Here is a 23557-nt window from a genome sequence, read left to right on the forward strand (position 1 = left end):
CTTGGCAGAGGACTATTACAAAACACAACAATTAGATGTAAAAGATTACTTCCCACTCCAGGAACCACACTGGAGTCCGAACAGAACAGCCGAATTAGAGAAATTAAAAGGTTATCAAGAATGGGTAGCAAAAGGGGTGGAAAGGGCCATTCCCAAGACCCTAAACTGGTCAGCTTTGTATACAGTAAGACGGGGTCCTTCCGAGTCACCATCCAAATTCCTGGATCGTCTGAGGGATGCAATGCGCCGTAACACATCGCTGGATCCTGAGACCGAGGTAGGGCTACAACAGCTGGTATCTTTGTTTCTAGGACAATCCACAGGAGATATCAGACGTAAATTGCAGAAACTTCAGGGGCCAGAAGGGAGGAACCTGGAAACTGTATTGGATGCAGCTTGGAGGGTATTCAGTAATCGAGAAGAAAGTTACAAGCAAGGGATGAGGAAATTAGTAGCAGTAGTAAGGGAAGGGAATAGAGAAAAATTTAGACAAGGACCCCCCAGACGAGGACCTCCCAGACAAGGCCCACCCTGGCTAGGTAGAGACCAATGCGCGATTTGTGGGAGGTTTGGTCATTGGAAAAACGAGTGCCCAGAAAGAAGACAAGAAGACCGCCAGAACAGGGGAAACCGAGGAAGGGGGAGGGTGGTTGCACATGTGAAAGAAGATTGAAGAGGACCGGGGGATTCCACCCTAGCAGATCCACTGGTTATAATGAAGCTAGGGGACAAGGAAAAAGAAATAGAATTTCAGGTGGATACAGGGGCAACATATTCAGTTTTAAATAAAGCTTTAATGCCTGTGGGAGATGACTACATTGTGGTACATGGAGCAACTGGCCAATCTGAAAAAACTTATTTTTGCAAGCCGCTGAAATATAAAATTGGCAAACAACGGGGTATTCACAAGTTTTTATATTTACCCAATTCTCCAAAAGCACTCTTGGGAAAAGATTTATTAGGACAATTAACAGCAACCATTATTTTTAGGAATGGGGAAATTATTCTGGAGGTAAACGACCAACAGTATGTAGAAATACTGAGCTTAATATTAACAACCAAAGATTCTGCAGAGGAAATTAGAGAGGAGATAATGGGCCAAGTGTTCCCAGGAGTCTGGGCCACAGATGTACCTGGGAGAGCTAAAAATGCAACCCCAATACAGATCAAACTCAAAGAGGGAAGACAACCAGTTAGAATTAAACAGTACCCCCTCAAAAGGGAAGACAGGGAAGGAATTAGCCCAATAATTGAAAAATTCTTACAGATGGGATTACTAAAAGAGTGCCAGTGTGATTTCAATACTCCTGTCCTGCCTGTCCATAAACCTGATGGGTCTTACCGGGTGGTACAGGATTTACGGGCTGTTAACAAGGTAACTGAGGACCTCTATCCTGTGGTGGCAAACCCTTACACTCTGTTAACATGTTTAACACCAGAGCTAACTTGGTTTACCGTTTTAGATTTAAAAGATGCCTTCCTTTGCCTCCCTCTCCATGAAGCCAGCCAGAAAATTTTTGCATTCGAATGGGAAAGCCCTAAGAGTGGGCGCAAAACCCAGCTCACATGGACAGTGTTGCCTCAGGGATTTAAGAACAGTCCCACCCTGTTTGGAGAACAGCTCGCAAAAGACATAGAGTCCTGGGAAGCCCCACCAGGAGAAGGGAAGCTATTGCAGTACGTGGATGATCTCCTAATAGCTACCCGAACAGAGGAAGCTTGCACAGCCTGGACGGTAAGCCTCTTAAACTTCCTGGGACTCCAGGGGTACAGGGTATCCAAGAAAAAGGCTCAGGTGGTGAAACAAAAAGTGATCTACCTGGGCTATGAAGTCAGTGCTGGGCAATGAACTTTGGGGCAAGATCGCAAAGAAGCGATATGCCAAACCCCGAAACCCCAGACAGTGAAGGAGTTACGGACTTTTCTGGGGATGACAGGGTGGTGCAGACTGTGGAGTTACAATTACGGGCTGCTCGTGAAACCACTATATGAACTCATTACAAAGGAAAGCAGAGATCTCCAGTGGACAAAGGAGGCCAAGCGGGCCTTCAGCCAGCTGAAGAATGCCCTCATGTCAGCTCCAGCTCTAGGACTTCCAGACGTGAGTAAGCCATTCTTTCTATTTTCCCATGAGAAACAAGGGATCGCCCAGGGAATACTAGCACAGGACCTGGGCCCGTACCGACGGGCAGTTGCCTATTTCTCTAAGCAGCTAGATGCAGCAGCCAAAGGATGGCCTGGGTGCCTCAGAGCTGTTGCAGCAGTCGTGCTAAACATCCAGGAAGCACGCAAATTCACCTTGGGCCAGAGAATGACTGTGCTGGTGTCCCACACGGTGTCCGCGGTGCTGGAAGTGGGCATTGGCTCTCCCCACAAAGGTTCCTGAAATATCAAGCCATCATGGTAGAACAAGATGATGTAGAAATAGTGGTAACTAACATTATCAACCCAGCTTCCTTTCTCAGTGGAAATCAAGGGGAACCGGTACGCCATGATTGCCTGGAGACTATCGAAGCCCCCTACTCCAGCCGCCCGGATCTAAAGGATACCCCTTTAAGCAACACAGAGACCTGGTTTACTGACGGAAGCAGCTACGTCATCAGTGGAAAGCGGCATGCTGGGTATGCAGTTACCACCTGCCGCGAGGTGATAGAATCTGGACCCCTGCCAGCAAACACCTCTGCGCAGAAGGCTGAAAGAATCACCCTAACCCGTGCCTTAGAGATGGCAAAAGGAAAGAAAAGAAACATCTATACAGACTCGAGGTATGCCTTTGGAGTTGTGCACGCACACGGGGCCATTTGGAAAGAAAGAGGACTGTTAAATTCACATGGAAAGAACATCAAACATGCACAAGAAATAATGTGACTGTTGGAAGCAGTCCAGCTACCTGAGAAGGTAGCAATCCTGCACACAGGGCACATCAAAAGGTGAGCTCAGAATTGGAAGAAGGAAATGAACTGGCGGACAGAGAGGCAAAAGAAGCAGCAAAAGGTGAGGTAACAATAACTGGAGCCTTGATCCCAGATGGACAACTTTCCCTAGAGGGTAAGCCAACGTATAATAAAAAAGACAAGAAATTGATTAAAGATGAAAGGCAAACATTTAACCAAGAGGGATGGGCTATCACTGCAGAAGGAAAATTGGTTATTCCCTCTCATTTGCTATGGGCCGTAGTTAGAGAGGAGCACCAGAAAACACACTGGGGAACAAATGCCTTATATAACTACTTAATTGGGAAAATTATTGCCAGAAACTTATATGAAACTGTTGTGCAAGTAACTCGACAGTGCAACCTTTGCCTCCAGACTAATCCCAAAAATACCCCCAAACCAAAAATGGGCCACACTGGGAGGGGCCATGGGCCTGGACAGCAGTGGCAAATTGATTTCACGGAACTTCCAAGAAAAGGGGGGTATCAATATTTACTGGTGCTGACAGATACCTTTTCAGGATGGCCAGAAGCTTTTCCTACCAGGACCGCTAAGGCTCGAGAAGTAACCAAAGCGCTACTACAAAAATAATACCGCGCTTCGGAGTTCCAGCCACAATATCCTCAGATAGGGGACCACATTTTATTTCAAGGGTGGTACAACAAACCAGCCGACATTTAGGCACAGATTGGGAACTCCACATTCCATACCACCCCCAGTCGAGTGGCCAAGTAGAGAAAATGAACCATTTGATTAAACAGCAAATTGTGAGATTAGGGCAAGAAGCTAACCTACCCTGGCCCCAATCTCTTCCACTCGCATTGTTATGAATTCGGACCAAGCCCAGAATTAAGGAAAAGCTAAGTCCCTTTGAAATACTTTATGGGACACCATATAGGGTACAGAAAGGCATATCTACCCAAATAGGGGAAGAGACGCTAGCCACCTACATGATTGCCTTAGATAAACAGCTTAGAGAAATTTGAAAACACGTGGCTGGAACCCAAAGTCGAAGCTTGGATGGTCCTGTACATGACATTCAGCCTGGAGATTATGTATATGTTAAGTCTCTTACAGAAAAGACTCTGGAACCACAGTGGGAAGGACCATTCCAGGTGCTCCTCACCACTTACACCGCGATTAAGATCAGAGAACAGAGTGCCTGGATTCACCATACCCGAGTAAAGAAGGCTCCAGAGGCCCCTTGGAAAGTGACCCCTGGGGATGATGAACTGAAATTGAAGTTTACCCGAACAAAATGAAAATGTCAGGGTGGCACGCAAGTATAACCCAGAAAATTGTTTTTCTCACAGTTATAATTGTAACCTTCAGCTGGGAAGTTATTCATAGGAGAGAAGACGCATGGTCCCAAGCCTTTATGCGGGTTACTGGACTCATGGGGAAATACTCTGATATAAAAAAATTAAACCTGTTGACTGTGGTCATGCACGGAAACCAAGTGTATACAAAGCAAGAATGGGAAAAACAAAGAACTTGGCAGCTCCAGGGGACTGTAGGAGAAAAAATCAAGATAGGATGCCGAATGATTAATGGAACTACTCATAGAAAAGCAACCCAAATCAGTGTCTCAACTACTCCTACAGACAGACATCGTGAAATCTGTAGTTATTCAAGTGAAGCAGATTGTTGGTATAATTTTACATTGGTACAGACTGTGGAAGTGGTTTGTCTTTGGGGCTAGGACAGCAATGGACTCTCGTTCAAATTCCAGATAAATGCCATGGCTAGGCCTACTACCTACTCTGACAATCAGAACCAAACCCAGGTCACATTACTTAAATCTGAACCAAAGGTTTATGAGATTGGCCCTTATGTAGTGAGGAACTCAGGCCAACAATTACTGCTGTTTAATCCAGAGTGGTCTCTTAAGCGTGTAGAACTACTAATGCAAATTAACATCTCTGAAATCCAACCAGCCTGCTCCCCTTTAATTGAAACATCCTTTGAAGGGTGGACAGCCTGGCTGCAGAAGCAAACCCCCCTCAAGGGCAGAATGCGGAGAGACCTGACTGGCATGCTGGGAACAGGACTGGGAGTCATAAATGAGATTGGTTCAGAGATACTGATGAAAAAATTGGCCACGGCAACCAGGGACCTGACCAAATTAAAACAGCCCCTTACAATCTTCCCTATTAGCATTGGGAAACAGCCAGTGGCAAGTCTCAAAAATACTCCCAGACCTCGCAAAAATCAGCGATCTGGACCATTAACTGATATTAAACACACTTGGCACAGCTCAGGACAATGTCTCATTTGCCCTTAGCTGCATACAAGCTCAATTATGGATGTAGTCCACAGCTTCCTTAATTATAAGAGAAGGTAATGAAGGTGTTTTCCCTATTGAAATCTGAGGAGCTGTTTGGAACAATGCTACTAAATTGGGAAAAAAGCTCCAATCCTGGTGGACCTTGGTAAATTTCACCTATGACCCAATGACTAACATAGCTACTGCCTTCGTGCTTATGATACGGAATGCCACATTTGATGTAATTCATCCTATTGTCGCTTTGGGACTAAACTATGAAGGAACAGTTTTTTACCCCTCTGAACACAGAGTATGGGCTCGGATGGTAGGAGAAAAATGGCAAACGGTGAATTTAGAATCTTGCATCACACGGGAACAACAAGGATTTATCTGTGAAAGTAATATGCTTGATGCTAAAGACATATGTCTTGATGCAGAACAAGGCTGTGTGTCACTTTTGAGGTCCACCCAGACACTTCACCAAAAACTGTACTTGTATATATTGGCCAAGGCTGTGTAGGCTTAAGAACTGTCTGCCCTTCTATGATGATAGATGACAGTAATATAAATGTAGCTGCCAGGAATCACTCTAATTTTTGTATCTGTAATTTTGCCAAAATTGTTGGGTGTGACTTTTCGTATTTAGCACCAGTCGTGTCTCATCAATTAATAAGGTCTAACTACACCATATACCAGAAATTGCTACCCACACCTATTGGGATGGACCTAACATTAGTAAAGCAATTAGTGAAACATCAGGACCTAATTGAGATTTTAGAAGAAACCCAAAGAAACGGGAAAAAGACCTTAATCACCATCCATCATGACACAGAAGAAATCAGCAGAATCTTGCAAAGAGTAAAACAAGACGCAAGCCATAACTGGTGGGACTCGCTTTTCGGGTGGTCACCTACCGCAATAGGCATCCTAAATACGTTATGTAACCCCATCATTGTCTTATTAACCTTCGTTAGTACCTGCCTCGTGCTGCCTATCATGTTGCTTATTTGGAATTATAGAATACTAAAAAGGTTATCAGTTTTAACTACTTTGTCAAACACACATGGAAAAGCATTAAGGGATGCCTACTGAAAAAAATCATTAGGAAAAGAATCTATGTATTAGTAAAAGAAGTTATTAACTCTTTAGAAAAGGGGGGACTGAATCAGGGGGATGGGGAAGCAGAGGTTAAGTGATTTATTAAGAATTGGTTTGTTAGAAGCAATGCATATAGCTTGCTCAGCACGTACTGTGCATACCAAAGCAGCAAGAGAGGATAAGAGACTACTGATAAGGCGAAGGAATCCTGACCAGAGATCCTGTTTCTAACCTAAAACTAGCTCAAACCAGTCTTGAAGTTTGGGCTTGGGCCAGGGGCATAAAGAGCATGCACAGGGAGGAAAGGTGAAAAGTTCAGGATGAGGAAGACTCCTTACTTCATCTGAGGAAGACTCTTCTTTCATCTCGGAGACCCCTGCCCACGACCACCAGACAACACTGCGCAAGCGCAACGCGGATGTAAATGACTTTTGGGCTCATTGTAATACGAAGCGAGGCTAGGCGGAGCCAGGTAATGAATATGTATAGGTGTATTGGGAAACTTAATGAATATGGAACTTGTAACCCGATAAATACCAAGCTGAATGCAGCTGTCAGCGTGCATGGCTTTGGAGGAGCTATCGCCCGTGTGTCCCAGCACTGGAATAAACACACCTACTTTATTACTTATTCTGGTAGTGGAGTCTTTTCCGCTCATCAGGTGGCTGGTTGGTTGGGTTGGGGTTGGGGTTTTTTGGGGTACCGCTGGAGGGGTTGTTTTTTGTAAGATGTGCTATGGGGTTTGAAGGCGCTGTGGGTGCCCGCAGCGCTGGCACAGCCCCGGCACGGGCAGGGCGGCCCCGGCCGGGCTGAGGGAACCGGGAGCGGCTGCCCGAGGCTGGAGCGGCGGCGCAGGAGCCGAAGGGCCGCTCTTCAGGAGGAGCGGCCGCGCTGCCCCGGAGCCGAGCTGGGCACAGCGATGGCCTCGGGGCTCTGTCAAGCGCAGCGATTCCCGATGCTGCCACAGCGCTTGGCGGGCGGCTTCCAGGAGTATTCCCGGGGAGTGCCGGGCTGTGGTAAGAGCGCGGCTGCCTCGGGGCTCGGGGGCTGCGAGGGCTCTGCCGGGCGGGCAGGGGCGCGGAGCGGGGCCGGGCGGGCCCTCGGGGCCTTGGCGGGGGTGACCTCGGCTGGACGGGCTGGGGCCGCGGCCGAGCGCCGCCGCCTTTGGCCGGGAGCCTCCCGGGCAGAGCTCTGTGCTCGCTGCCGAGGCCCGGGCGGCCCGGGGAGCGCTCGGCGGCCCCTGGGCTCCGGCGCAGGGGGGTCCGTGTGGCCGGGCCGGCGCCGTGTCCCCAGCGCGGCCCGAGGGGAACGGCCCGACCCGGCCGCGGCCTTTTAGGCCTGGGGCTGCTCGGCGGGATGGGCTGAGCTGGGCTCAGCGGGAAATGGCTGAGGGAGAGTGGCTGAAGCATTTTCACAGCTCCAGTGGGAAACTCTTTACAGCACCATGTGCTGTATGGTGTGTTACAGACGGTGTCCAGTAGAAGGGGAATTCCTTCAAGACACTTGAATTTAGAGTTGATTTAAACTTTTTGTGGGCCTGTAAAAAGCTTTTGTTGCAGTGCAGCTCCCAGACAGCCCCTGGTGCCCGGCTGGGCTGTGTCTCTGGGGCACAAACACCCGCGGAAGGAGCTGGGCCCTCGGGGCTGCTGGTGCTGCTCGCGGAGCCTCCTTGCAAAGGGGATCCAGGGACATCCACAGGCAGAGGCACCTCAGCTCCACCTGTGGCTCTCTGGGGCTTGTTCTGGAAAAATGACCTTCTGGGAACTCAGAGTTCACTGTAACTAGTGGAAGGGATTAACTATTGCAGCATTGTAAGGCTTCTTGCCTCCAATTAAGAGGATTTGTTGAAGTTTTCTAAAGGCTGTGTTGTGACTCTATGATCTGTGGAGAGCGTCTTTGTGCATTAGTGCAGGTCTGCCCATCACAGATGATCATTGCCACTGGGTGTCACAAAACCTCTCCTGGTAAAACCAACTCCATGGCAAAAGAAGTTTCCAAAGAGCAAGAATTCTTCTTTGTCCTGCATGTTTAAGGAGCTCAGATTTTCGCAAAAAGGTTTCTTTCTACTTACTCCTTGAACAATGAACAAAGGAGCACCAAGAGTTTTGCCAGTTCTTTCTTAGTTTTCCAACCTCTTTTCTAAGAGCCTGCCAAAATGGTATCTGGCAGCTGAGAATCTGTGGGATAGAGACTCTTGTCTGTGATAAAAGATCATGGGAATTAAGTGCCTCAATACCTTTGAGGCCCTGGACTTTTCATTCAGTCTTTGGCCTGGGGCTGGATTTTCCCTTTCTTTCAGTCTTTTTGTTTTAAAATTCCCCTTGAATCAGAAAATGCCATGACCTGATGTGGTTTCTGTAAGGATGAGTGAGGTTCTTCCCTTGCAAAGCAAAGGCAGTGGCCAGAAGGCAGCTGAGCCTCAGCAGGGACCGCGCCCATGAGCTGGAGCCGCCGGTGGAGCATCAGCTGCTCGGGTGGTCTCTGGGGAGAAGCAGGGCTGTCCTCTGCTCCCGCTGACAGCTCCGGCGGCTCTGGGAACCTGCGTGCCCGGGCAGCCCCAGCGGTGCCAGATGTGCCCGGGCAGCCCCAGCGGTGCCAGATGTGCCCCCGGGACAGGCGCTGCCGAGGGAGGGCGAGACGTGGGGCTGAGCCCTGAGCCCGAGAGGGGCTCTGGAGGAGGCAGGGGCAGCTCCGCTCCTCCCTGCAGGGTTTGTGCCCTGCTCGGAACCAGTTCCCATCCAGTGGGGGAAAATACCGCCCTTGGGGCACGCAGGAGAGCAAAGGGCTTCCCACCCTTAATCCCGGCCCAGCAGCGTGGCTCCGTTTTGCTTTCGCCCGTTGCCCTGCTGTTGTGTTTCTGCCCTCGCAGCTTCCGCCGCCTCCAGGGCCCGGCTGCCGCTTTTCCCCTTGGGAGCGTCCCGGCGGCTGCAGGGAAGGCAAGGGAGGCTCCGTTCGCCCGGCTGAGGGTGCGGGATCCCTGTGTCCAGAGCTGCTCGGGCAGGATGTGACAGAGCTTGGACACAGGATACGCTCAGAGCAGAAGGTTGGTGTTGCTTACAATGTTAGAGTAAATACCGTGTAGTAAAATTGATCACAACGGAATGGAATTTAAATTGAAATTCCTACAACTCACATTTTATACCATAAAGTACAATTTAATACAACTGACATTTAAACAAATACAGCTTAAAAGTTTGCAACATTAAATACAATTGAAATTGAAATTCATACAACTTAAAATTAATACAAGTAAATCCAATTTAATGCAATGTAAACCTTATTTCATATCTAACAGTTAATGCAAGTAAATACTATTTAACGTCATTTAAATTTAAACTGATACAACTTAGTTTTATGCAATAGATAAATAATTTAGTACAATTTAAATTCATACAACTAAAGTTAATGCAAGTAAATACTATTTGATACCATTTAAATTAGTATAACTTAAATTTATACAGTTAAATACAGTTTAATACAATATGTTTAAATTCATACAACTTAAAATTAATAAAAGTAAATACAAATGAATGCAATCTGAATTTAGTACAACTTCAAGTTATTGCAAGTAAATACTACTTAATACCACTTTAATTTAAATTAATACAAGTTAAATTTATATAGTTAAATATAATTGAATATAATTTAAATTAATAATAATTGAATATATAGAATATAATATATAATATATATAATATATTATATGTAATATGTAATATGTAATATATATAATAAATAATAAATATAATTTAAATTAATACAACTTCAACGGTTTTTCAAGTTAATATAATTTAAAATAAGATTAACATCGATCAAATTGATATCAATAGCTACAAAATACCTACAAAATCAACTTTTTGCAAAAGCTATGCGTCTTTTTTTTGGCCCTGTGGCCAAGCTTCGTGGGTTGGGAATGAACATGTTTGTATTTTTCAGTCTCAAATATCCCTGTCCCCTTGGAGTCCAGTTCATGTTTTCCATTCCAGGTATTTGCATGTGTGGGGTCCTTAAGTAATGCTCTTCTCCTTCCCTCAAGTACTCTTCAATTAGTGCCACCTGCAATTAGAAAGAAGTGGTGTCACAAGCAACTCCATTCGCCTCTATAAAAACTTTAAAAGCTTCTGCAATTAGTTTATTTCAAAACTAATAGTCATTAGAAACAGAAACACATGAAGGCTCCTCTTGGGCAACTGGCTGCAGCAGTGGTACCTGACTTTGTCATTATTTTTGTTTTCTCCATTTCTGTTGGGATTCAGTTACTTCATTGCTGTGGAATAGACTCCCTTCACACGGAGCTCCACTCAAGATGCAAACCCTGCATCATGGGAGAATCTAAAGAATCAATCTGCCCATTGCATTTTAAGCTGAAATAATTAAAAAAAAACAAAACAAACTCCTGCTCTGCCGTGCTGACAGGCATCCAGTGCAGTGTGCCTTCTTCAGACACAGCACAGAAGAACGGACTGGGAATTAATCCAAGCATGGCTTCCTCTTGTATTGATCCGTGTCCTGAGTTGTCCCTAAAGTGCTCCTCAGCCCTGGCCTTGGATTGGAGCTGTGCCACACGCTCTGGCCATGGTTTGGGTCGGTGAGGGGGATGTGTTTTTGAGAGAGGCAAGCAGGAAAGTTGATGCACAATTCCATCTGCTGCCCTGGGGTGCTGAGGGCACAAGGAGTCTGGCAGAGAAGCTCTGCCTCCTCCTCATGCCCACAGGGCTGGCAAAGGGGACCTGTTCAGGGGATGGGCTGCACATAGCACCGTGCATGATGCCATGGAAAAGAGTTTTCTGCAGTGCTGCTGAAGCTTGATGGGCACTTGTGCCTGGGCTGTGGCTCCTTTGCTGCCAAGAGATCCATGGCCACAGGTGCACAGGAAGCTTTGGGCTCTCCAAAGAACCTCATGGATTGGCTTTGCTGTGATGTGCTTGGCATAAAAACATGCAGAGGATCAGAAAGAGGATTCCTGGTGCCAGCCTCATTTTGAAGAAGTTGAAATAAAAGCCTAGGAAATCGTGCACTGGCCAAAAGCATATGGGAAGTCTGGGGAAGACTGATCCCGTAATAGAAAGGTCCAGTGCAGGGCTTGGCGCTATTAACCATAACCACTGAGCCCCCAGGACTCTTCAGCCAGAGACCAAATTAAAATGTCTGCACAACATTCCTCTGCCTGTTCTATTTTGGGGGTAGTGTTGGTGTCTGGATGAACACAAAGGGCAGAAAGAGGAAGGAAAACGGGTCCCAGGTGATGGGTGGGGTCTGGAGTGAGGGCAAAGGGGACACTGGAACAGCAGCAGGATTTACAGCAGCTCCTTTAGGACCATCCAGCAGTGTCTGCCCTGCTGGGGATGCCACCTGGAAGCAGCAGAGGAATGATGTTCCTACCTGGACCTGTGGTTTGGCATGGTCTGCCTGTGCTTTTCATATTTATAGAATAGGTGTTGGCTCCAGCCCCCCAAATAAGAACTAATCTGGCACATCAGTTGCTGACATCAGTGCCTGACACTGCACTGACACCAGTGCCTGGTGCAGCTGAACAGCTGGGATGGTGTTTGCACACCAGGGATGCAGTCAGACCCTCGCTGACTCCCAAGCCTGAGCATGGACAGAGGTCAAGGCACGGGATCAGGTTTCACCCGGCACATCCTCTCTTTTCTGCCTTTTGAACAGACCAGAGTTAGGGACATTTCCTGCCCAAGGAACAATCTGCTCTCCTGCCCTTTGCTGCAGGCTGTTACCTTCTGTATTTTAGTCCACACACGCTCTCCAGTTCTTCCTGCGAGGTTGTCCACAGCATCTGCCATCAGTGACTGCAGCTGTGGCACCGAGATACAAACAATTGGTGTGGAATTCACAGAGAAATCATTTCTCTGAATACACAAATTATATCCTAATTAAAATCATTTGCACTCCGATGATTTTGTGACTCATCTTTCACACAGTGAGCACAGCCAACTCATCTTTGCTTCAGCCCTTGCACTGCGTGCTTGTGGATCTAAAATACTCCCCACAGTCCCCTTCCAGGGTAGTCCTGGCATTGCCTCACCCTGCAGCCTTCCCAACTCCTGGAAGATGGTTCAGATACTCTTAATTCAGAGACAGAGAGACAAGGATTGGATCCAGGGTGTCCTGCCCTTAGCATCAGTGTTTAGGAACAAACTGGGAAAAGCTGGTACTTGAGACCTGTGCTATTGCTGCACTCTAAAAAATTCTCTTCCAAAATGTTGAGTTAGTTAAAGTGAATCCAAACAAAAGGTTTTGGAGTCTCTTCCCAAGCATTTTACTCATGACAAGGAATTAAGATCTACTGGGACTATGTCTGTAGATATCAACATTCCCGGGTGTGCTGCAACACAGTTGGAGGCACCAGGCTTCCCCAAAGGCATCCCTTTGGGGGAGGAAGAGAGACACCATCTGCCACTGATGCAGAGCAAGAAGGAGATGTTCCCCCCCCTCTTTTTTCCCCAACCCCCTTGGATACCATCACTTTTGGCCTCGTTGGCTCCAGCCATCATCCCACTGCTGACCCTTGCTGGAGCTGGGTTGGCTCAGCCAAGGGCCCAGTCCATGTTTCTCATGGGTTCTTCACTGTCTTGGGGCACCTCTGCAGCAAGTCTGACAAGTTACCATGAGCAGGCAGACAGGTTTGTTCTGAGACAGGGAGTATGTGGTGCATGGACCCAGCACAGAAAATCAATTTTCCCTCCTTTCCCCCTCTCCTTCTCAGCTCTACCCGGATTCAGGCTGTTTTGCTGCAGGTGCCTTCTGAGGTCAGAGATGTCAAGGCAGCATGATCTGAATCATTGCAATCATTTTTCCAGACTGATTTGGGGAGGTTTTGGGGGCAGAGAAGGGATTTTCCATAGATACTGACAGGTGAGTCCTGGTGGCTCTATCAATCACCCTTGCAGGTGATCAACACCTCCTCTGTCAAAGCACTGAAGGAGGATTTGAGAACTCTTTCAGGTCCCCACATTGGACAAACAACTTCCAGAGCACAGGGTGGAAATACAGAACTCTGCCCTGGCCCTTCCTGCTCTGTCTCCCAGCTCGCAGAGGCCGAAACAAGTGTTGGAAATCCAAACCTACCAGCTTGTCATCCTCCTGAGAGACTCTCTGCAGGTAGGGAGCAGTTGCCAGCTCAGCCATTGCCTGGGTCATCACCTGGGCCTGTTCTTCCCGTCTCTGCAGGCGGCTGAGCAGGCTGGCGTGGTGGAACTGCTCGATGGCCCGTGCACATGGGCCACGCTCATCCTGTTTGCCCGGGAAAAGAGAGGAGGTGAGAGGAGAGGCACAGGGAGCACCCTGATCCATGGACTCCTGTGCCTCAAGGCTTCTCATCAGTGTTTGTGCTGGTCCTGCTCTCAGCAGTGTGCCATCCAGCACCTTTCAGGCCACGCTGCTGGGACAGGCTTTAGAGAGGGAACAAAAAGACTTTCTTGCTATAACCTCTCTAGTAGGACTAGGAAAACAAAGATGTCATCATGATACATGGGAAGGGGAGACAATAGGTGACAAAGACGAATGCAGGTTTCTCCTTTGGAAAGGGCTTTTCCATCACCCCCTCCACTGAACATCACCTGACTTTCCTGGATGGCTTTTCCAGTCTCAGGAAGGAGGCTGAGGAAAGGGTGCAGGGTGTCAGCTCATGGTTTGGGCACAGACAGGCCAATCTATGGTTTGAAAGACAGACCCTGGAGGAACTAAAACCTACAGAGGTGCTCTCTGACCTCCAGGCAGCCAGGAACATGTCAGGCTTGAAGCATGTTCAGGCTTTCCCTTCACATCTGAGCCAGAGCAGTGTGTGTATAAATGACGTAGTGAACTCCAGGCTGTGTGGCTGCAAAACCGAGGGGGCAGAATTGACTTCTCTTAACTGTTGCCATGGTTTAATGAGCTTGGCTTTAGCACTGAGATGGTTTGGTCAAAACCAACCTGAGCAGAACAAGAAGCTGGATTGCACGTTTGCATCCGCAAATGAGGAAGAGGGTGGCAGAAAGAAATGTTTGTTCTGTTAAATCCCAAATATATTATTTTCTCCTCTCCAAGTAAGTTGTAATGCTTGAGTCTGTAGCTGAAGTTTGGCCATTTTTAATTTAGCTTACGTGTGATGGAAATAAAACAGCATCATGTTTGTAGCTTGAAGACAATTGTGGAATACATTAAAGAAAACAAAAGTGGCCCAATCTCTGTCAGTGCCATAAAGAGAGATGAGTCCCCAGCAGCAGAGCAGCTCTGGCTTTGTGCCCATCTCTCTTCCCAGGTAGAACTGGCACTGCCATCTGCTCCTTGAGTCAGACGTTCGGTCTCGCTGGGATCACTGAACGCTCTGTAAACTGAAGGGGAAGGGAATATGTTTCCCCTGATGATGGATGTGGACCTGGCAGCTGTTCCAACTCAGTGACTCTCTCTTCTTTCCTGGGGCTTTCCTCCTCTCCATGGCAGGTCCCACACCGACCTCTGGGACTGGTTATGAACCCGTAGGCCCATGTTTCAGCCCAGTTCCCTGTCCTTCCTGCTGTGGAGGTGGCACCAGGGTAGCCCTTGCCTAAACCACGGGGCTGCTGTGCCAGCCTCCTTGAAAAAAAAAGTCACTTGGCTGCTGCCTTCAGTGGTGCTGGAGTTTTACCCTGGCTTTTCTGGGAATGCACTTGTGTTTCAGCAAGAATATTTAAATGTAAAGGTGTAAAGCTCATAGAAAATACTGGTGTGTGGCAGCAGTGTAAATGCTTACAGTGGGGACTGGCTTGGGCAGTCCTAAGGCAGCACCCTGTTCTCATCTCTGACAGGATGAATTTCTTTTCCCTGTGCCCTGGAAACCAGACCTCACTGCTTATCTCCGCTTGAACTGTGTGTTCCTGTTCCTCCAAATTAATTTACAGAAGAGGGGAGTCATGAGGAGTGCAAAACCTGCCTGATTTCAAAGTTTTTTCTCTTCCTGTTACTCTTTTGAGACTGCTGTAGTTGCAATAGAGAAATCTCACCTCCAAAAGCAAAGAGAGAAGTGGGGGGTCAAAATAGAAATTTAAAATTGCAGTTTTTCTGGGGGTCTCAGAAAAACCAGGATTTTATTGTGTATCCAGTATCCAACCCACACTCTGTTTGTAGTTGTAACTTCTCCAAGTGCATTGAAGGGAATGCCCCCAGCAGGAACAGATCCTCCCCTTTCCCAAAGCTGCCACTTGCATTTCTCTGCACATTGGGAACTGGGGCTTTTGGTCATCCAAAGCCAAGAGCAAAGAGCTTCAGGAAAGCACTGGAAAGAAGCAGCTGTGTTTCCTCAGGGACATCTGCCCTCCATCCACTCCACTTCCCTCACCCCAGCGTGGATGCTTTTGGCCAAGCCCCGCACACCTTTCCCTCTGCTGAGTGCCTGAGTTCCGGTGCTTGCTGCTGCTCCAGCAACTGCCCTCTAGGAGGAGAGAAGTCAGAGCCTCCCCAGATCTCTAGCTCATGTTTCTTTTTTCAGGAGAATAATTTAAGAATTGCATGAAAACAGTCTCATCTATGTGCAAATTTGATTGTTGACCTTTGTGCTAATTGTCAGCCAGGGTGCTAAAAGCTGTGTCCATTATGGCAGAAAGGATGGAGCAGAGGTAACTACCATCACCTGGCTTATGGTTGTAACAGATGGGAGGATTATTTTACATCCTTCATTCCACAGAGATCCAGATCTCAATCAGGAGAAGTGTTTCAAGTAGCAATGATTAACTCTTGATGGAGCTCTGGGTGGGAGGTGCAGTCTACTATGGGTATGAAACAGAGTGAGTAACTGTGGTTATGTGAAGTAGGGATATAATACCATAGGCCAATAAAGATTGGCAAAAATTGCATGTGGAGGGATTCTCAAGTGGTCACTGTTAAGTCATTAGGACTCCTTTTCAAAAGTGTCTAAAGCCACTGGAGCTCTGTTCCTAATGCAATTCACGGAGCATTTGTGGACACTGGAGGAGCATGTGCAGCAGGAATTACCCCCCAACAGCACACGTCCTTCCCACACACCACATACCAGAAAGGGAATGGGATACTCACCTTTATTTTAGTGCTTCCTATAAAAGCCATGGCTGCCACGATCCTTTTCCCAGTGTTCTGCCAAAATGTTTCTTCTTCCTCCTCCATGCTGGGACTGAAAGCTCTTTTCCGGCCTATGAAGCGAAATTACAGAACCACAGAGGCTGTTTATTCATCTCCCTTTTCTTTAGGGGATCTGGCAGGATGTTGGGTGAACTGGAGGAGGACTGGAGGGGATGGGAAGAGCTGGGCCATCAAGGCGGCTGGCATGGAGGAATGGGTCCTGAGACACCTCTCACCCTCTCATTTAGTAAGGATTGTGGGGGTCACCCCTGAGCCAGGCCAGTTCTTAAGCAAGTTGGCATACCTCGAAAGACTGGCAGTTTTCGAGTTACAGACATTTCCACGGTTTTTCCAATCTCTTTGTTTCTGAAGCCCAGAGTCAGTAAGTACTGCTGGTCAGGATGAGATTCAGCCCTCTCTGGCAACAGGTGAATTCCATGAGGATCTGCATAGGAAAAGGAAAATAATTTCCACTGTCATATTTCTTTTCAGCTGTAAGAGAAGTTACTTTTTTGGAGAAAAATAAGGGAAGTCAAAGAAGGAGTGAAATGGTCTCCAGAAATCTTGCAAAACACAGATGACAAAACCAACACATCCAGCTCTCACTGGGCTTTGAATCTTAGGGCTCTGCAGCCTTTTGCATCAACTGCTTTAATTTTTCTGATGCTTGAGATAAAGCATATTCTGCCCAATACTCCACAGTGTCTGGAGCCCAAGCAGCTCAAACTTTCCAACTGTCTCCAACTCTTTTGAATTCACCCACACAGAGTGCTTAAGGGCAGCTGAAAACTGCTGTTACCTGTAAATATGTGCTGCACGTAATCAGGGTGCTTCTCAGCAAAGCTTTTGTTGGCCTCCTTTATTTTGTCAGTCTTGTTCTCTTTCTCAAAAGGTGTGTACAGAACAGAAAAAGAGACTTCTCCACTAAGGGCTTCTTGAGTCATAGCCTAGAAAAGGGCAAAAAAATTACACACTTAGTTAAAAAAACCCAAACAAAACAACCAGGTCGTTTGGATGGAGACTCCATGAGCCAGGAGTTGGTCTCAGTGGTCCTTGGGGGTCCCTCCCAGCTTGGCATATACTGTGATTCCTTCCCAGGCTGTCAGTTGTTACCTGCCAGTACAGCTGGATGAGGTCACTGGTCTCCAGCCCAGCTCCTTCAGCCAAGACGTACAGATACTGCGCGACCATGGCGCTCCTGAGGACAAAAGCAGCAGAGGAGTGTGCAGGCAGAGAAGGGGATCTGTGGCCAGACTGAAAGGAGGTTCTATTCACAGACTGTCACGTGAGGTTGATACCAAAGGTTACACAGAACTCCAAGTCCTTGTCCAACTTTTAGAAAAGTACCAGCAAACACATTTTTAGCTCGCTAAACTCTTGCCAGCAAATAGCCCTGGATGTCATTTAGGGCCACAAGTGGGATTATTCACGTTAACATGAACTGGGAAGACTGGAGCTCTGCTGCCCCTGAGATCACACACACAAAGCCAGTGCAAAGTTCCTACGGATTTTGGAAAAGCCTGGCTCTCGGAGGATGCGTCACTGCCGAGAGCTGCACGGAAAGGGATGCAGAGGAGCCCTGTGGAAGCCCGAGCAGCAGAAGTACCTTGCAGCCTCCGAGTATCTGTGCAGGCACCGAAAGCAAGCGGCTTGGCGCAGGTGACTGCGGAAGTGAGAGGGGTTCTGAATGATGCTCCTTGGAGACAGAAGAGGAATGGACAAGCTTAGACTGAGGTTTCTTACGTCATTAAAGCTTCTAAGAATCAAACGGTGACTGAGGCAGACACTGTATGCACTTCTGCTCTACAACTCAATGCTACATCTCCAGTGTCAGGTGAACTCTCTCTCCCTCTCCCTCTCTCTCCAGCTGTGGTCGATGAAGAAAATAGTACTAAAAATATTACTTAAAGGTTAATTTCATTGTGGTTTTATCCTAAATGCAATTTCATCAGGGGTTTGTGTATTCTAGAAGAAATGTTTCAGGGGCAATATTCTCTCTTGCCTTCGGCGTGTAGGTAGCATAAGTAAAACTGCTACAGCACAAGTTCTTGTTAACCCCCAGCTCCCCAGGCAGGAGCAGCAGGTGTCTGGCCCATCTCCCTGGAAACATTGTGCATCTGGAATGTTTCAGAAGGTGAACCTGAGTTATTTTGAAATACTCTTTGTACAAGGCATAGGTGCAATGTGGGTGAACCTTGGCCTGTGTATTAGACCCTTCACTTCAACAGATGCCATTAGTCCAATCGAAACACCAGTGCCACATGTAAGGTGTGTTTTCCTGATCCTTCTTTTCTCACCATTAGACTGGTTCTTCCTGCACTGCAGTTATTCCTAGTCTTTGTTTCATGTTGGATTTCACTCTTAGCAGTGACTCTAATCCATATTTTCTCTCACCTGTGTGAATGTTGCAGAGCAAGGTCAGGCTGCCCCAGTTTTAAGTAGCAGATGATGAGCTTTGACTCAATCCAACTGGCAAGCCTGGAAATATCATCTGGAGAGGACTTCAAGGGGTCCTCTGTAGCAAAGCCTTTACTGCAAAGCTGCACATGAAACAAAACCATGATTTCCAAATATTAGAATACACCATGTGCTGCTAGGTGGAAATACTTTTTGTGACTGATCAGTGGAGAAAACGGAAGTCTCATAGACTGTGGCTCTAACTAAAGTCAGCATTACAAAAATCAGTACAGAGGACAGAAAGGTCTTTCACGGATGTTTTGTTTTTTGCTTCTGGGGAAAGCTGGATTAAGAGACTGCTGAGAAGCCCCAGCCCTACAATTCTGTGATGTCCCAATCACTCTGTCCGCAATCCCAGGGATTCATTTCTTCATCCCTTTTCCTGCTATGTCCATTCACCAGCCTTTCCTCTTAGGAGGAGACAAGCCCTCCTTTCCTCTTAAGTGACCTGTGGTGCTGTCCCTACCACAGCTCATTTCAGAATATAGGGGGCAAAAAAGCACTTAAAAATGACAATACTTTATCATTTTACTCACTAGCTGCTGTAATATTTATCACTTTAAAAAAATTACTTCAGTATTGTAGAAAAAAACAGTTAGGGATAGGATATTTGAGGATAGGATAGTTGCTTGTGAACTGGAAAGCCCCTAATATTTGACAAATGCTTTTGAATGAAGTTTGGCAGAACAGTGCTAAAAGAAGTGCAGGCAGTCCCTTTCTCAGGGTTTCAAGTGCCTGGCTGAAGAGATTGGAGTCAGAGTGGAGAGAAAACGTTATCTAGGGCAGAGTGAAAACTCCCAGGTATTGAGAGGGCATTTGTTGCTGATTAAACAATGCTGGGATTAAAAAGAGGAGCATTTTTTTCATGCTATGGGACTTCAATTTCCTCTACACATTAATACAATTAAGAACTTGGAGAAAAATACAAAATTACCTGAGATTCTCTGGTTCAGTCCAACACTTCCCCCCTTCTGCGGTTTATTTAGAACTCCTAATTTTCACATCTCCGGTGAAATTGCATCTCGGGATTTCTCTTCAACCCTAAGCATTCCAGCTTGGTGCTCCTGGTTCCCTTTGCTATTCCTGCCCCAGGGAGTGCCGGGACAGCCCCGCCGTGGCTTTACCGGGGGGTCACACCCCTTTAGCCCCGTACCTCCAGTGCCGTGGAGAACTTGGCCGCGGCTGCTGCGAAATCGCGCTGCGTGTACCGAGCGCTGCCGTCCCGCAGGGCGGCCTGGAGCGCAGCGCCAGCGCGGTGCCACACGCTGTCCCCTGCGGCTGGGGCAGGAGCCTGGCCCGCTGCTGCTGCCACTGCAGACATCAGCGGCTCGCCAGGCTCCGCCTCAGTGTCCGCCTCATCAGCGCCGATCAGCTCCGCTTCTATTTCCCTGAGTCTGGAGAGAGGAATGGGAAGCGGAGGGCCCGGGAATGTCCCTGTGCCGCTCTCTGCTGGTGTTTCTGCGTTTGTCCCGGACAGATTTCCATGGCTTTCTGCTTTATCTGCGCCACTCTGCGGTCGTTCTTTGTGCTCTTCTGCCTCCTGCAAGAGAAGGAGCAGGAGGTGAGAGGAGAATCGTGGGATTTAAAGTCATTTCAGAGAACCCCAGCATGGTTTGGGTTGGAAGGGACCTCAAGGATCATCTCATTCCACCCCCCTGCCATGGGCAGGGTCACCTTCCACTATCCCAGGTCACTCCAAGCCCCGTCCAGCCTGGCCTTGGACACTTACAGGGATGGGGCAGCCACTGCTTCTCTGGACAGCCTGTGCCAGGGCCTCAGCACCCTCACAGCCAAGAGCTTCTTCCTAAAATCCAGTCTAAATCTGTTTCACCTTAAAGCCATTCCCCTTTGTGCTTGTCACAACTTGCCTTTGCAAAATGTCCCAGGAAAGCTTTGTTTTGTTTCCGGAAGTGATTTCGGAAAATACTTTACCATGGATTTTAGCACCAAATAGGGTGACATGAAGGGGCAATATGTTAAAATTAGTTGCCTTTCATTCTTTTAACTTTACTGGATGCATTGGGATAAATAGATTTGGAACATATTATTAAATTAAACTGAATGAAGAAAAGAAAACAGAATGAAATAAAATGCAAGTATCTGGGAAAAAAATGTCTTTTCATGGTCCTGAGTGGAGATCTAATGTTCCTTCTCTGCCCTATCCTGCTAAAAGGAGGGCAGGTATTCTGTCCTATGAATCGCTCCAAACCGAGCCTAGGGACACTTGTGAGACGGCGTCCAAGAGCAGGCGTTTGCTTTATTCGGTGCCGGCTGTGCGGGGATCGCTCCTCCTAGCACACACCCACCCCAGGCACACAGCAGATTACCATGTACGGTTACATTTTATGTATATTCATTATTTTCTTTAGAAAAGGTGTGGTTATGCAAACTATTTTTTGGAACTCATTATTATCATTAGCACACGCAGAGCACAGGGCTCCCTGGTGGTTGTGCTGAGGAAGGCTTCAAGTCTTCCTCAGGGGGTGTCTTGATGAAGGCCGTGTGTCTTCTCCACTGTGCGCTTTTCACCTTTCTCCTCTGGGCATGCACAGTCTCAGCTGTTTCAGCAGTTTCTTCACTGGTTTTAGCAAGCTTTGTCCTTCATTCTTGCAAGTTTTGTCTTGCCAAGTTACATTCCGTGTCTTAAGCTTATGGCTAACATTTGCTAACTTTTAACACTGTATCTTATGCTTTCATAATGCTTTCACAAGTACAGTGATCTTAACCCTTTCACCTATTCCAAAGTACCACTTGAGATGCCTCTTCTGATCCCAACAAGAATGGGTGTTCACTGATGGAGAACCAATTTCAAAATCTACTTAAACCTATGAAATCTATTTCTGCACTGAGCACATTGAATATGCTTAGGACATGGATTACTGTGACCACAGCAGAATTAAACAGTGCCATCTGAGATCAGATTCCTGTTATAGTTGTACATGTTCACTGTCAAAGACGTTGTTAAACTGACCAAGCAGAGGAAAGAAGTCTCCTCTGAGGTACAGTGGGGATCCAGAAGTCAGGCACAGAGAAATGAACCCCACTCAGGGACAGGAGAGCCATGGCTGAGCAGCTTCCCCTTTGCAGGGTTCCTGCAGTTCCTTTCCCTTAAGTCCCATTTCAAAACGGTCCTGAGTCAGCTCAGCAGAGTTGTACTCACCTCAGAGGCTGTTGAGGAAGATCCCTGTTGAGAAGACATGTGAGAAGGGAACTGCTGGCTCACTCCAAGCTCCTGGACCACCTGGAAGAATACAGGGATGAGCACACTCAGGTTTGCATGGCTGTCCGTGAGGCAGTTGGTCCTAAATGTTTTCCCAGCCTTCCTCAGCTCAGGAATTCCAGCTTAGCTCTTCCTCCCCTCCTTAGGAATCCTTTCAGCCCCAGAGTTTGAAAATGAAACAACCTGCAGGAACTCTCTTACCTGATTAGAACACCAGAAGGGAAGTTGTTCAGAGCCCCATCCAGCCTGACCTTGAATATTTCCAGGGCAACCTCTGTTTGCTGTGGGCAACCTGTGCCAGGGCCTCTCCACCCTCCTCACCATTCCTCCTCCAGGGAGGAATTTCTTCTCAATATCCAATTGAACCCTGCCCTTTGTCAGCTGGAAGCCATTCCCCCTTGTGCTGTCCCTGCAGGTCCTTGCAAAGTCCCTCCCAGGCTCTTCCTGAGTCCCTTCAGGTGCTGGAAGGAGCTCTAAGGTCTCTCCCAAGCCTTCTTCAGGCAGAGTGGTCCCAGCTGTCCCAGCCTTTCCCATAGCAGAAGTGCTCCAGCCCCCTGAGCACCCTCTGATCCTTCCTGTGGGCTCCTCTGGGCTGCAAGGAATCATCTGGGAGGGGACTGGGAGAAACCCATTGCAGCCTCTGGCAGGTGCTGAGGCTGGCTGTAAACTGGGGTGCTGGGAATGCAGTGAAAAGCTGCTCCCTCGTTAGTGGCCGTGGTGATGGGAGGAGGAGATGTGGGTGTGCCCTGGCATGGCCAGGAGTCCCCGTCCCCTGCCAGGCCCGTCCCCAGGCCAGCACCAAAGCTGCCGCCAGCTCTGGAACAGCCCCCCGGGAATGCCCTGTTGTTCCCAAAGGGAACTGTTCCCCGTGCGACAGCCCAGGCCCACGCAGAGCCCCTCTGGGCCTGGCACAGGGAGAGCTGCCCCTTCCCCACTCACCTGCTGGGGCTCCATCAGCCGTTCTGGCAGTTGCTGGGCTCCAGTTCCACATCCAGGGCGGTTGGAGAGTCCCCGCCCCAGCCCAACTGCTCCCTGCCCCAGCACCTGCCCCCCCAGCCCTTCCCCAGCCCCCCAGGCCCCACGGCCTGGCCACCCCAAACACGATGGGGCACATGGGGCACCGCTCCTGCTCCGCAGCTGCTGCTCGGCAAGGGGGGAACGGCTCCAGGCCCAGGTCCACTGAGGGCAGTCAGGAGCTCCCAAATCAATCCCTCCTTCCCCTCCTGGGCTTCACCTGCAGCTGGGCAGGGGCTGACACTGCGCTGGGCTTGTGCTTGTGCTTGTGCTTAAAATGATCCCAAAGACCGTTTTCCTGTGGGGGAGCAGCTGTCACTGTGCAATTGGTGGCTGAAAGGGATGTGACCCAGGTGCAGACGTCTCTGTCATTTCCGACAGCGTGTCTCTGGTTTTCAGAGCTGCTGAACACAACTCTGCTGAAGTTAAACACAGGCTTTGGTGTCAATCACTTTGAAAACCAAACTCAGAATTTCTAACAGCTCTCATCTTGTCTCC

General features: G+C 48.1%; 1 protein-coding gene across 1 annotated transcript; it reads right to left on the bottom strand.

Moving 5' to 3' along the window:
- Positions 1–10109: 10109 nt before the first annotated feature.
- LOC125336499 (spermatogenesis-associated protein 16-like) lies at positions 10110–22999 on the bottom strand. The gene is made up of 12 exons (XM_048325042.1): positions 22985–22999; positions 21986–22066; positions 19979–20404; positions 18763–18908; positions 17975–18064; positions 17482–17566; positions 17168–17315; positions 16673–16813; positions 16327–16439; positions 13384–13548; positions 12033–12110; positions 10110–10353 (listed from the first exon to the last, which is right to left on the bottom strand). Exons 1-12 carry the CDS (start codon positions 22997–22999, stop codon positions 10147–10149), a joined length of 1695 nt encoding a protein of 564 aa, XP_048180999.1. The 3' UTR covers positions 10110–10146.
- Positions 23000–23557: the final 558 nt, after the last annotated feature.

The sequence above is a fragment of the Corvus hawaiiensis genome, chromosome 20 (assembly GCF_020740725.1).
Source record: "Corvus hawaiiensis isolate bCorHaw1 chromosome 20, bCorHaw1.pri.cur, whole genome shotgun sequence".
NCBI classification, from domain to species: Eukaryota; Metazoa; Chordata; class Aves; order Passeriformes; family Corvidae; genus Corvus; species Corvus hawaiiensis.